The sequence below is a fragment of the Lytechinus pictus genome, chromosome 17 (assembly GCF_037042905.1).
Source record: "Lytechinus pictus isolate F3 Inbred chromosome 17, Lp3.0, whole genome shotgun sequence".
Classification (NCBI taxonomy): Eukaryota; Metazoa; Echinodermata; class Echinoidea; order Temnopleuroida; family Toxopneustidae; genus Lytechinus; species Lytechinus pictus.
The window spans coordinates 10,147,282-10,162,485 of record NC_087261.1 but is presented as its reverse complement, the minus strand read 5'-3'; the positions used below and the strand labels follow the sequence as shown (position 1 = coordinate 10,162,485).

Below are 15,204 nucleotides of genomic sequence, written 5' to 3'. Positions count from 1 at the left end.
CTAAAAGAACAAATCTCTCTCTAAAAGCTCGGATATTTCGATCTGAAAAAAATGACAGATTAATGGACTTTTTTGTATAAAGAACAAGATATATTCCAACAAAATATTATTGCAAATCGAAGTGGGAGTTATCTTGAGGGTTAGAACTGAAAACGGGACATTCTATTCACCTATTTAATCATGAAAAGTATGGGTTTTTGCTACAGAAATGATGCGAGCGCGAAGAGCGAGCTGAAAATTTTTGTATTCCAATCTGAAAAGCGGACATTTTGAGCACGATTTGCTACAGAGAACGAGTTGTGTATCTCAATCTCGCTTGCTGAACATTACAATCTTATTTCATTTTTGCACGTCTGGAATTATTGGGGGGGGGGGGCAAAACGATATGTTTGCCCCCCCCCCAAATATTTTCATTGGTGGGGCGATCGCCCCCCCTGCCCCCCAGGATCGACGCCTCTGCTAGCCACGGAGGATTATCTATTGTTACTGGGGGTGCTGTGACAATGCTCAGCACGGCCAGTAACAATAGACTTATCCTCTGTGGATAGGTCCCTGCCCCCTCCTTCTTGCATGTTCTTTTTCTTCATGTTGTTGTTTATGTTCTTCTTCTTGTTCTTCATCTTGTTCTTGTTCTTCTTCTCCTTCTCCTTCTTCTCTTGTTTCCCTCCCCGGTCCGTGATCACAATGCGCTTTGATATTTTATACAAAATTAAGGAAAGTCTTCTTTATGTCTAACTTTTTTCCTTAAATTGTCAATACTGATTTTCCTTTTTTTAATCAGAGGACTTAAAAAAAGTGATAAATGAAGAAAAAAAATAAAGAAAAGTGTGTCGCTGTAAGTAAAATTGAACACATCCAGCTTAAATTCATGCGGCTGTCTGATGTCAATTTGCTGAAAACTATTTCAGAATATGCTTATCAAAAAATACATAATAAATTGATTAACCCATGTTTGCATATGGATATGCAATGCTTTAAATAAACATATAAAAAAACAAAAGAAAAGTTTTGATTACTAATGATTAAAAGCATTTGGGGAGGGAAAATTTGATTTTTAGATTAAAAAAAAAAAAAACAAGGAATAACACTCCCTGCCCCCAGCCACTAGTATCCGACACTCACCGGTGCCAATGGAAGGTGTCGTGTACTACTGCGACAAGGAGAGGTGATACACCCAATAGAATCGCTTGCAAGTTTTCCTATTTAAAATACAAAAGATTCATCCTACGAAATATGATGGTTAGCATTTCGAAAAGCGCGTTTATTTTTACAATGAATGAATTGCTGTTCATCCACTCTCGACAGCGACGAATATAGTATTTTTGCAAACTTTTCAGACAGATGGAAGGAGGTAATCTAAAAAAATAAATATGACATTGGGTATAAAATCAATTTTACACGTGCAAAAGATCTTGCGACCAAATTGAACATGAATATTCATTCATTTTGATGTCAAAGGTTTTAACATTCATGTTCAATTAATGTTCATGATCATTGGCGGGGATTCCCCATAGTTTCTATCTTAATAGTACACAGCTAGTTAGCAAAGTTCACTATTTTTTATACAGATTGTCTGTTATACCGCCACCTGTCATGATAATATTTATAGTCAGTATTAAGATTTTAGTTTTATTCGCAAATACCTTTATCTCCTCTTCCTTCTAATCCTTCTTCTTCTTCTTCTTCTTCTTCCACTCCTCCTTTTCATTCTTCTTCTTGATCTTCTTCTTCTCCTCCTCCCATGGACCTGTCCACGGAGTATTATCTATTGTTACTGGGGGTGCTGTGACCGCATACATTCGTAATTCCGACGCTTCGTAATTCCGAAGGTTCGGTTATTCCGAAGGTTCGTATTTCCGAAGGTTCGTAATACCGAAGGATCGTTAATACGAAAACCAAATAAGGTTCGTAATTCCGAAGGTTCTTTAGTCCGAAATCGAATTGAGGTTCGTAATTCCGAAGATTCGTTAATCCGAAAACAAAATAAGGTTCGTTACGAAATTACGAACGTTCGGAACATCGAACCTTATTTTGTTTTCGGATTAAAGCACCTTCGGAACAACGAACCTTATTTCTTTTTCGGATTAACGAACTTTCGGAATAACGAACCGTCGGAATAACGCCACAAATGTTCGGATTAACGAACCCTTTTTCGTTTTCGGATTAACGAACATCGAGGTATAGGCAATTTACGTGGTTCGGAATTACGAACCTTCGGAATTAAGAACCTTCGGAATTACGAACCTTCGGAAATACGAAGTGTAACCGCTGTGACAATGCTCAGCACCCCCAGTAACAATAGACTAATCCTCTGTGGATAGGTCCCTGCCTCCTCCTTCTTGCATGTTCTTGTTCTTTTTCTCCTTGTTGTTGTTCATGTTCTTGTTCTTCATCTTGTTCTTGTTCTTCTTCTCCTTCTTCTTCTCTTCTCTTGTTTCCCTCCCCGGTCCGTGATCACAATGCGCTTTGATATTTTATACAAAATTAAGGAAAGTCTTTTTTATGTCTAACTTTTTTCCTTAAATTGTCAATACTGATTTTCCTTTTTTTAATCAGAAGATTTTTAAAAAAGTGATAAATGAAGATAAAAAATAAAGAAAAGTGTGTCGCTGTAAGTAAAATTGAACACATTCAGCTTAAATTCATGCGGCTGTCTAATGTCAATTTGCTGAAACCTATTTCAGAATATGCTTATAAAAAAAATACAGAATAAATTGATTAATCCATATTTGCATATGGATATGCAATACTTTTAATGAACAAATAAAAAAACAATAGAAAAGTTTTGATTACTAATAATTAAAAGCATTTGGGGAGGGAAAATTTGATTTTTAGATTAAAAACAAAACAAAACAAGGAATAACACTCCCTGCCCCCAGCCACTAGTATCCGACACTCACCGGTGCCAATTGAAGGTGTCGTGTACTACTGCGACAAGGAGAGGTGATACACCCAATAGAATCGCTTGCAAGTTTTCATATTTAAAATACAAATATTCATCCAACTAAATTATGGTGGTTAGCATTTCGAAAAGCGCGTTTATTTTTACAATGAATGAATTGCTGTTCATCCACTCTCAACAGCGACGAATATAGTATTTTTGCAAACTTTTCAGACAGATGGAAGGAGGTAAACTAAAAAAATAAATATGACATTGGGTATAAAATCAATTTTACACGTGCAAAAGATCTTGTGACCAAATTGAACATGAATATTCATTCATTTTGATGTCAAAGGTTTTAACAGTCATGTTCAATTTATGTTCATGATCATTGGCGGGGATTCCCCACAGTTACTTTTTTAATAGTGACAGTCAGCCAAGTTCACTATTTATTTTACAGATTGTCTGATATACCGCCACCTGTCATGATAATATTTATAACCAGTATTAAGATTATAATTTTATTCGCAAAGACCATCATCTCCTCTTCCTTCTCATCCTTCTTGTTCCCCTCCTCCTTTTATTTTTTTCTTCTCCTCCTCCTTCTTCTTGTTCTTCCCCTCCTCCTTTCTATTCTTCTTCTTCTCCTTCTTCTTCTTCATCATCTTCTTCTTTTTCTCCCCCTTCTCCTCCTTCTCATCCTTATTGTTCTTTTTCTTGTTGTTGTTATTGTTGCTCTTCTTCTTCTTCTTCTTCTTCTCTTCTCTTGTTTCCCTCCCCGGTCCGTGATCACAATGCGCTTTGATATTTTATACCAAAGTAAGGAAAGTTTTCTTTATGTCTAACTTTTTTAAATCGTCAATATTGATTTTCCCCTTGTTTTAATCAGACGACTTTTTTAACAAGGGGTAAATGAAGATTTAAAAAAAAAGTGTAACACATTCAGCATGTTCAGCTTGAATTCATGCGTATGTCTGTATCAATTTGCTGAAAACTATTTCAGAATATGCTTATCAAAGAAATACAGAGATATTGATTAACCCATGTTTGCATATGGATATGCAATACTTTTAATGAACAAATAAAAAAACAATAGAAAAGTTTTGATTACTAATAATTAAAAGCATTTGGGGAGGGAAAATTTGATTTTTAGATTAAAAACAAAACAAAACAAGGAATAACACTCCCTGCCCCCAGCCACTAGTATCCGACACTCACCGGTGCCAATGGAAGGTGTCGTGTACTACTGCGACAAGGAGAGGTGATACACCCAATAGAATCGCTTGCAAGTTTTCATATTTAAAATACAAATATTCATCCAACTAAATTATGATGGTTAGCATTTCGAAAAGCGCGTTTATTTTTACAATGAATGAATTGCTGTTCATCCACTCTCAACAGCGACGAATATAGTATTTTTGCAAACTTTTCAGACAGATGGAAGGAGGTAAACTAAAAAAATAAATATGACATTGGGTATAAAATCAATTTTACACGTGCAAAAGATCTTGTGACCAAATTGAACATGAATATTCATTCATTTTGATGTCAAAGGTTTTAACAGTCATGTTCAATACTTTAGATCATTGGCGGGGATTCCCCACAGTTACTTTTTTAATAGTACACAGCCATGTCTGCCAAGTTCACTCGTGTTTTTTTACAGGTTCTCTGTTATACCGCCACCTGCCGTGATAATTTTTGTAATCACTATTAAGACCAGGGTATTAAGATTATAGTTTTATTCGCAAAGACCTTCATCTCCTTTTCCTCCTCCTTCTTCTTCCTCTCCCCCTCCTCCTTTTTATTCTTTTTTCTTGTTCTTCTTCTTCTCCTCCTCTTCCTCCTCCTTCTTCTTCTTCTTCTTCTTTTTCTTCTTCTTCTTCCTCTTCTTCTTCTTCTTCTTTTGGGAATGGAACATTGGATTGTAATGCCTGGACAAAAACAGTCACACTTTTCGGAAACGCTCTCAATTGATGTATGTGTTAGACCATGGACCTATTCGTAATTTGTCCATGGTTAGACTGACGATACATTCAATTTTCGTCCCATGTTAAAATGGATAAGGCAAATTCAATTCACACATTCTTATATTAAAGGGATGGTCCGGGCTGAAAATATTTATATTTTAATACATAGAGTAGAATTCACTGAGCAAAATGCCGAAAATTTCATCAAAATCGGATAACAAATGATAAAGTTATTGAACTTTAAAATTTAGCAATATTTTGTGAAAAAAAGGTCGTCATGAATATTCATTAGGTGGGCTGATGATGTCACATCCCCACTTTCCGTTTTCTTATGTTATTACATAAAATAATAATCATTTCATTATTTCATACTTGTGTGAATAATATGTCTCCCTTATAATGAAAAAAGTTGCAGCAATAAATATCTAATGCACTAAATCAGTTGTCAATCCAATTTTTCTAGTTCTTGGAGGAAAACAATTGAATAAACCTAATTTCATATAATAAAATACAAAAGAACAAGTGGAGATGTGACATCATCAGCCCACCTAATGAATATTCATGACGACTGTTTTCACAAAATATTGCTAAAATAATTCAATAACTTTGTTATTTGTTATCCGATTTTGATGAAATTTTCGGCATTTTGCTTAGTGAATTCTACTCTATTTATTAAACTATGAATACTTTCAGCCCGGACCATCCCTTTAAGCAGCCGACCAGCCGTTTGACCTCTTTTCACTCTATTGCTTCACTATAAAATCGTGAAAGAGACATGACTGTTGAAATATAGAAAGAAGAGGGGGCCCTTCAATTTAAAGTTGTTTGTCGAGACTGAGAGGTATGATTTTTTTAAATAAAAGATCGACAAATTCGGCAATTCGCGTTTATATCTGAATATCACGATTGACCTTTTTAATTAAACAACTTTTATTTTGAATACCTTGGTTTTCTTTTATTGATCAGCCATCAATATACGTCTGTACGTTGAAACTTGCAATTACATCATTTTAGATTATAATTGGCCTATTTTCTAAGGCGTATAATAAACGTGATATTACAAGTTACTGTTCAGATTTGCCAACGCCGAACTTTTGAGAAATGATTTGATTTGGAAGATCGTTTTATTCGACCATGTTGCTGTATAGGTCCATGATTCGACATACCCGGGGATATCAAATTCGGACGGGTTCTGATTACAGGCGGGATTGGTTAAGGTATTCACCAAATCATTGCTATATTGCAGTCTAATCTTTTGGAAAGGGTTGAAGTTAAAATCAAACGACTGCCATTTGTAAGTATTCCGATATCATTGACAAGTCATAGTCCTACGCATGGGCGGAAATCCCAGGGGGGACAGGGGGACGTGTCCCCCCTACTCAAAATAGTAGGGGGGACACAATATCAAATGTCCCCCCTACTATTTTTTGTCTTTTATGATGGTAAGAAATACATCATTCTAAATCGAAATAAAACATGTATTTTGGGACGAGATGACCGTACTTTTGGGATGATAACCTTTTTTTTGCTTGTCAAATTTCCCCGCCCCTTGTCCCCATAGGCGGATCCAGGGGGGCCGAGGGCCCCCCCCCCCCTATTGTCGGAGCAAAAAAAGAAAAAAGGGAAAGAAAAAAGGAAAAAGGAAAAAAGGAGGGAAAAAGAGAGGAGAAAAAGAAAAGAAGGACGACCAGTGCATAAAATAAGATGAGGGGAAAACTTGGAAAATAAAAAAATCTTTCGTGCCACTATATAAAATTTCGCTCGCGCTTCGCGCTCGCATTGCCTGTTAGGTGATTTGCATATATTGTTCAATATGGAGCTCAAATATCAAGTGTAGAAGTCAATATACAAAACATATTTCACCTCGGAGATCGAACTTTCATTATTTTGTGTGATTTACAAATTGATTTGTAAAAAGTGCTCTGTAAAAATGTCAGTTTTATGGTCTGAATAATTTTATCAACATTTGCTGCTTGCGCTGCGCGCTCGCAAATTGTGATTTATCAGGTACCTATTATTTTCGTGTATTCCATAAAGTTTTCAAAATATCCCTTTTCAGGTCTGATTGTCAAGACGTATCAGCTAGCGCTGCACGCTGGCATTTTGATTGGCGAGTTATGTATGTTTTAATATTGATTATACAACAAACTACTTAAAATCCCCTTTTCATGACGGTTTATCAAAAATTTTAGCTCGCGATTTGCGCTCGCATTAATGGTTAAAAATATATTAACTGATGCATCCTATTCATAATTACAAAAGTGAAATGTCCAGTTTTTATGCCATAATATCATCAGATTTCGCGCCCTCATTAGGCGTTAATGAATATGATATTAATTTAATAATTAAATTGTCCCTTTTGTTTCATCTCGCGCTTAGCAAGAGGAATAGGAAGATAGTCATCATTTTTATGACATGTCGTAAGGATGTCCCGGTCCTATGTCAAAACTCAAAGTAATAATAATGACAATTTTAGCTCTATTTTTTTAAGTGCAATCCATATCCACCTTACAATTTTCCTACAAAGTGCTTGAAATATAAAGCTGTAATTGACTCTTTTTTCAGATCGGAATATCAAAGTTTCATGATTTTCATGATTAAAGATATATTTAGAATGCCTAGATTCTAGGTCTAAATATGAAACACGCGCGCGCATGTTTTATTAAAATACTCAACTTGTTCTCTATTGAAATCATTATCCAGTTTCAGATCACAATATCAACATTTTTCTGCTCGCGCTTTGTGCTCGCATTATTAATATAGGAAGACCCCCTATTACTCATCCTTTTCATGATTTACAAAACATTGATTTTGATTGATTTATTTTATTTCAACACGGTAAAAAGCCCTCGATCAGCCTATGGCTGTTTACAAAACATGAACAGGGTGGCCCATTTTTAAGTCTAAATCTCAATTTTTCTCTGCTCGCGCTTCGCGCTCGCATCAATTGTTGAATTTTATAGCTACCCTGTTCACGATAACAAAAATTGATTAAAATTTTCAATTCTTTTTTTAGAAATTTTCAGCTCGCGCTTCGCGCTCGCATTTTTTTGATTGTTGAAATATGTAACGCCTTCATGGCTAAGTGCAAGTAGTCCTTAACAGGTACCTTTTCAACAGGTACGTATATAAAAATTTTCTGCTCTCGCTATGCGCTCGCATACAAAACATGAATAGAGTGTCTCGTTCAGTAAATATTAAAGGACTAGATCTCGAATTTTTCCGCTCGCGCTTCGCGCTCGCATCAATTGTCTACTAATATATCTATTCTGCTTGAGTTACAAAAAGTGCTTAGAATTTCCATTCTTTAGGTGAAAATGTCAAAAAAATCAGCTCGCGCTCGCATTATTTGATTGTTAAATGCTAACTGCACGCAGGTCTTTAACAGGTATCTTTTCCATCAGTTCATTTCTGCTCGCGCTTTGCGTTCGTAGTAATTATTAAGTTGCATACAGATTATTTTCAGGATAACAAACATTGCTCAGAATGTTCAAATTTTAAGAAAAAATACATGGAAATTTCCAAAAATATTAGCTCGCGCTCGCATCATATAATTAAGGATTATCATATTATATATGAATTTATAAGAATAAAGCTTAGAAGTGACTGATGAGGACTACCCCTTCAAAGAAACAAACACAAATCATCTTCGAGCTGCCGATCGGGGAAAATATGGCTGAAACAAATTTCCGCCCCCCCCCCTATTGGCGAAGGCTGGATCCGCCCCTGTGTCCCCCTTACCTTTTGGGAGAGATTTCCGCCCCTGGTCCTACGTACATGACGTAATTTTGCCTTGATCTATCTTTGATAGCATCTATAATTCTTTAGGTCCAAGAATATCGCATTGTGTTGTATCATGATTTTTCAAATAATTTATTCATCAATTTATCTTCAATTGATTCAGCATAGTAATGGTCATCTGCTTTATAATCTTCTTGTATACACCATCTTAATATATTTATTTTTAAGGTAAATTGTCAATTCGTCTACTGTCATCTCGTCCACTCATCACATGGTCTACTTTCATTTAGTCTAATGCCATTCCATTCATCAGCATTTCGTCTAACAACCATTTAGTCCAATAATTATTTGGTCCAGTCATCACTTCGTCTAATCACCATTTCGTTTCGTAAGCAGTTGGTCTAATATCTATTTCAATTTCATTAATTTTGCACAATTAACACTTAGTCCAATTATAAAGACTAAGTGGAATATGGACTAAATATGGCCATTGGACCAAACGATAATTAGACGAGTTGGCAATTGGACGAATTGGAAATAAAACATTAAAATTTCTAATTGTAATTTCTGACTTTTTGTTTTCATTGTGTAAATAGTAAGATTTTTACCTTTTATTATCTTGACACTATACATGTCAATGATCACACTGGAAATAAGCTATCGAGGTTTCGAGGGTCATCCTGTGCAATCCTGTTGTTTTAAATGGTACTTTCTGTAGGCCTATATAATTATTATGGTGACTTTCCAATTAAAATCAATCAATAAATCAATTAGTTATTGATATGATTTCTTTTTATTCCATATATTTAGAGATGTGCAACATTAAAAATTATGAGAAAAATTCACATTTCAAAATATTTATTGGACAGTTGTGTTAATTAATGTAATTCAAAGTCTCCTTTAAAAATCAATAAAATTGTGAAGATATGTGAGAAATATTATTGTCCAAACATGCCTATGTGTTTCATCAACGATATTGATTTTATCAGTGTCATTAGTAACTCATCGTAAACTTAAATTATACAATTCTTGTACAATAATTGTCGCCTGCTTCCACGAAGATTCCAGGATATGCCCCCCCCCCCCCACATTCACGACAATATGTTAACATTTGTTTATGATCAAAGTTATAACCATATTTAAAGGTATTGTTTAACTTTGTGAGCAGCCGATTTAAAAAATTATCAAGCCAAGATGAAACATGTGTACAAGTGCATGTATTAGAACTAATAAACCCTGAAAACAACCATTATTGAGAATGAAAAGCTTAAACTACAAGGCAAACCCCGATTTTGTAAATAGGTGTCTTATAGACGCCTAAATAGTACACATAAGTGTATGGGATGAAATTAAGATGGTGTTTTCGGTCACTTTATATTTCAATTTTTGAAGCACTAAATAATTATTTTCGAACGCAATTTTTTCTGGGCTTCATTTTTGTAACATATCACAGACACAGGTGACAAGTGTGACCTTCTAGCTCAGATTTTTTTAAAGTCAAACCAATGTTAACCAATCACTTTAAAAGTGAATGGCATCATACAATTCATAAATGGCCTTATTATACCATGTATACTTTAATGATGCAGTGAACATAACCTTGGCAATGAGATAATCAGGGAATTGCCATTTCCAAATTTTTGTAAAAATAGATTGGGCGCGGGAGCTAAGTGACCGCGCGAGAAATCTTGCGTGTTTATGATGCAAAAATGAGGCCAATGTCATCAGTTTGACTACCTCTAAGATGAATCCACGCATTATAACAGTAGTATTAGCCATTTGATGATTGAAAAATAAAATAGTTTCTGTCTTGAAAAGTGTGTGGATGATTGTACATGCCATCCTCCCTCTCAGAAAAGTGATCCAATCCCCTTGGTTTTACGCCCGTATCAGGGGGTTGTAATTACCCCCTTCCCCCTTACATACCGAAACAAAAACATCAACGACCGAGGAAAAAAATGAAAGGAATTGAAAAAATAAAGGGTAAAATATGAAATAATTTTTTTGGATATTTTGTTAAAAAAATGTCACAAAATGGTATGCCCCTCATTTTTATTTACGCCACAGACCATCATTATGATTATCATCATTATTACAACCACCACCATCACAGCGTTTATCTTCTGGATCTTGGTTTATAATAAAATTTGCTTTGTGAGGATCCACGGGGGGGCTACTTGAATTGTCACATGATACCTATGTGCCACACCAAAGTCGAAAGTAGGGGGCTCTGGAACTAAATATTGGTCTTAAAATGGGTACCCGGTAGGATGTGAAAGTCATTGTAGCTTGTCCAGTACTGTGTGCGCCTCACCGGCGACTGACTGGAATACTCCCCAGGGAGTGGAGGATGTGCACACATTGTGTGCGGGAATGACTGATTGAATCCGATGACCGGGGTAATAATATATCTGTAAAGCGCTTAGACACGTCGTTCCGATGTATTAAGCGCTATATAAAAAACGGATTATTATTATTATTATATTAAAGAAAGAAGCACGTTCCAAATTTTATTCCCAAAATGTCATCACCACAATTGCCACCACCGTATCCCAATCATCATCAGCTTAATCATCACCATTGTCATCATCATCATCGTCATCATCATAATCATCATCATCATCGTCATCACCATCATCTTCACCATCATCATCATCATCCTCCTCCTCCTCCTCTTCATCCTCCTATTCATCATCATCACCATCTATATCATAATCATCATCATCATCATCATCACCATCTATATCATTATCATTACCATTTTCATCATCATCATAAGATTCAAAAGTCGTCATCATCCCTATTTTACAGATCATTGCTTAATCTCCAAAAGCGTTTCAAGTGATTTACGAAGGCAGTATACTCATGTATATGCCATGAGCATGATGAGTGTTTGAAATAGTGAATTTCAGAAGTAGTTTACGGGTTATGAATATTCATGATGTGATTATGCACGTTAAATATTCATTCAATATTTTGCAATTGTGCATAATAGATTACGGTTCAATTAGATGTCACAGTCCCGAAGGCCCCCGCGGGGCATGTACATCGTCCTCATTGAAAGTATGCTGAAATGAATTTGTCAAGCGATTGGTATGAAAAGTTTGGTGGAGGGAAAGTTCACCCTGAAGAAAAGTTTGTATTAAAAATATATTGGTAAAGGTAAAAGCTCTGGAACTAAATATTGGTCTTAAAAGTGGTGGTCTCCGGAACGGACTTTGAATCAACGATTTCTAAAAATGCATTGCTCTGGAACTGAGCGTCGATCGAGCTCACCGCCCCCACCTGCCGAGTAGTTCATGATGGGCGCGCACTGGAACGAGAAACCACAAACTTGAGGGTCTCTGGAACGGGGAAAATTAGGAATTTCTATGGCTTTCTAACTTGGTGATGCTCGATCTGGAACGGAAATTTAGGCTGAAAATTGGGGTGAGGATCGTAAATTACAATTACATGTACTCGTTTGGACTCGTTTGGGCCGCAACCGGGGTTGGGGGCTCCAGCGCACTTTTTCATTCATGTTCACCCCCTTCCCCCACTCTCAAAATCGTTCCGCTACCATGCACGTAACGATGTCCATCCATAATGTTGCATCGGCCAATCACGATCGAACACTGTTAGGTAATCAATTAGCCAGAATGAGTGGATGCATGTAAAACCGTAATATAATGTTTTCCTTTTCTTACTTTGAATTTTCAGAAGTTACGTCAATCGCATTTGAGAGTCAAATCGATGGCACCGACTGGTGAATACAGTATTACAGCAGAAGAAGCAAACAGTTTCCTGGACAATGTCTTGCAGATGAAATCTACAGAACAATGGATCAAGGCCAACAAGGTCGCTTTCTTGGAAGAGTTCATCCAGAGTATGGAACACCACATCCCCTTCCAGACAATCTCAGGGATCGCCATTCCTGATGGGAAGCGTCGCGTGCCATCAGCAGCCGACATCAAGGCTGATATCGTTTCGAAACTAGGAGGGGTATGCTACCAAATCAACATATTCTGCTGGATGCTGCTGCGTGCTCTTGAGTTCGATGCGCAGTTAGTTCCATCAGATGGGTTGTATTTGCAGGACAATCACGTTGGTATTGTCATCAATGGCCTAACTGGCCAGAGTTCCAAGCATCTCCTGGAGGTCGGGAGTAGCTATCCATCTCGGCGACTAATCCCTCTAGATTTCGAAGACTGTTCGCCGGAATATTCTGATTCCTACATGAAGTATCGGTTCGTCCGCCGGGAGGAGGGGACGATAATCTTCCAGCATGAAATCAACACGGTGTCATCACTGGCGTGCAAATATCCAGAGCTCATCGAGGGCGAATGGTTTTCTTTCCTCTTCTACCATACCCGACAATCCGTGAGTGTATCCCATTTCGACAAAAGAATGACCAAAACATTCACTGAAGTCGGCGACCTCAACGTTCTGACAAGCTTACGTTGCACGGCCTACCCCAACGGTCGTCTTGTCTGCATCAAGGATTCCAAACTCATGCTGGAGGATGAAGAGCATCAGGTACAGTGTTTTTACTTCCGATCACGTGACGAGTTTCTACAAGCATTCCAGCGTTATTTCCCTCAGTTTTCGGAAAGTATGATCCGAGCCGCCATGAAGAATGTCCAGTTCAAACTGCGCTAGACAGCAGTAGTCATGCAATGAACTCGTGATTAATCTATCATTTTGCGGAAAAGGTTTACGGTATTATGCTAGGACTTGAGATAGTGGATCGTTGGTCACGGTGAAATGAAGAGTTCATATAGGTACCGGTGTATATTCAAGAGAACATTCACATTCCTCTCTCCTGCTCTACAACTCTACTCGGAGGAGTCACAGACTCGATCCCCGCATCTCTCTTACAACACAACTTGCCTCTGACCTTTCCTGGTATTATACATATCTCGAAAATTCAACTGTGGAAGGATGGATAGTTCGGTTGACCATGCTTCGTATTTATATTGAGAATCCTCTAGTACAAGCTTATTCCGGTGGATTCGGCTGATTTGAGAGGATGCGAGGAGACGTCCCAAATTTTGCTTGAATCTGAACGGGTGCAGGCCAAACATTTTCAACCTTACAACCATATGATATACATCATTATACATACATACTGGGAACGAAAGGGAATCAATTGAAAAGAGTTAATCATCAGGATGTAAATACGCACAACTATATACCAAGAAAAACTGATTCCATCTATAAATTTCAGGACACAATCTCGGCTTCAATTTTTCAAGCAAAGTCAAACAAAAGAGTGTTTAAAGAATTTACGTTTTCCGCCCTAGGCTCATCATATTAGTAGTAAAGAACATCATCAACATATTCGATTTAATAGATGCAGAATTAGGCAAACACTTACAACCAACGTTAAAGTTTATACTTTTTCAATCATATTTTCAAGGGAGTAGCTGTTGGTAAGTTATCCAGACGACAGATTTTAGCAAGTTAAAATTAGTTTCACTTTTCTGTCCTTCGGAATCCAATTAAAATTATATTTCCTGTCCTTGCTGATCATATGGGCTGTGGCACAACACGTTCGCATCATGAATATACGATTCGCAAGCGCAGATCCAGGGGGCGATCGAGCGGGCTTGATACCCCCCCCCCCGTCCTTTTTTAATTCTATTCATGTTTTTTGTAATATATATATATATACATACATACATATAAATATATATATATATATATATATATATACATATATACTGTATATATATGTATGTATATATATATATTGTATAAATAGTGTACAATCTGTTGTACAATGTACTGGATTATATGTACGACAAATATAAAATTATCCCGAGTGCAGGTTTATTTCACCGAGGCCGAAGGCCGAGGTGAAATAAACCTGCACTCGGGATAATTTTATATTTGGAGTTCATATCGGCCAGTAATATTGTATGATAGAACGTTCACTATTTATTATAGTAAATTGTACAACACGTAGCTTGTTGTATTAAAGCGAGCAAATGGGAGGCTGCATGTCAAACATTCGTACCGTACGTTGCACACGTACCACCGTTGCACGGGCCAGGAAAGGGTGACGTCACTATAAAAATTAAGATTCAACGCATTGTACGCGTTTAGTAAATGCTGACGCGCAGGGCTTATTGGCTAAATGAGCATTGCCATTATACTCCCCATTCATTTAACACGGGTTCAGTCAGACCGCAGGTCCCTATGCTAATGAGCAAAAAGGCCAGATTCATCCAAATCATCTCGTGGCTGAATCCTCCTCCTTGCAAAATCTCGTGATTCGTGAGATTTTCTTTCTCTAAGAATTTACCTGTTTTAACCTCAACTTAAATGAAATATTATTGCACCATCAGATAGAGTAAAAGTTACTCTTTCATATTGGTCATTTATTTTGTATACAATATTTTGTTAAATAAGTAAATTTCTGGCCTGAATATGTGCCTCAAAACTGAATTTTCTTCCTCTGTTTTCTTTTGCAAATTGTGCAAAACTTTTTATTTTGAGCCTCAATGATATCTATATCACCATAAAGCTGAACTTCTGTACTTTCTCACAATGCCACTCTTGATATGCGGCACCTTTTAATCGGGTCAAGATCACACTTTTCCCACCAAGGTACAAGACGAGATTTCTGAAATT

The 15,204-nt window shown here is 36.8% G+C and overlaps 1 protein-coding gene across 1 annotated transcript; it reads left to right on the top strand.

The window, feature by feature from the left end:
- The first annotated feature begins 12,321 nt into the window (after positions 1-12,321).
- Positions 12,322-13,227, top strand: LOC129280337 (uncharacterized). The gene has a single exon (XM_054916369.2). It carries the CDS (start codon positions 12,322-12,324, stop codon positions 13,225-13,227), a length of 906 nt encoding a protein of 301 aa, XP_054772344.2.
- The last annotated feature ends 1,977 nt before the right edge of the window (positions 13,228-15,204 follow it).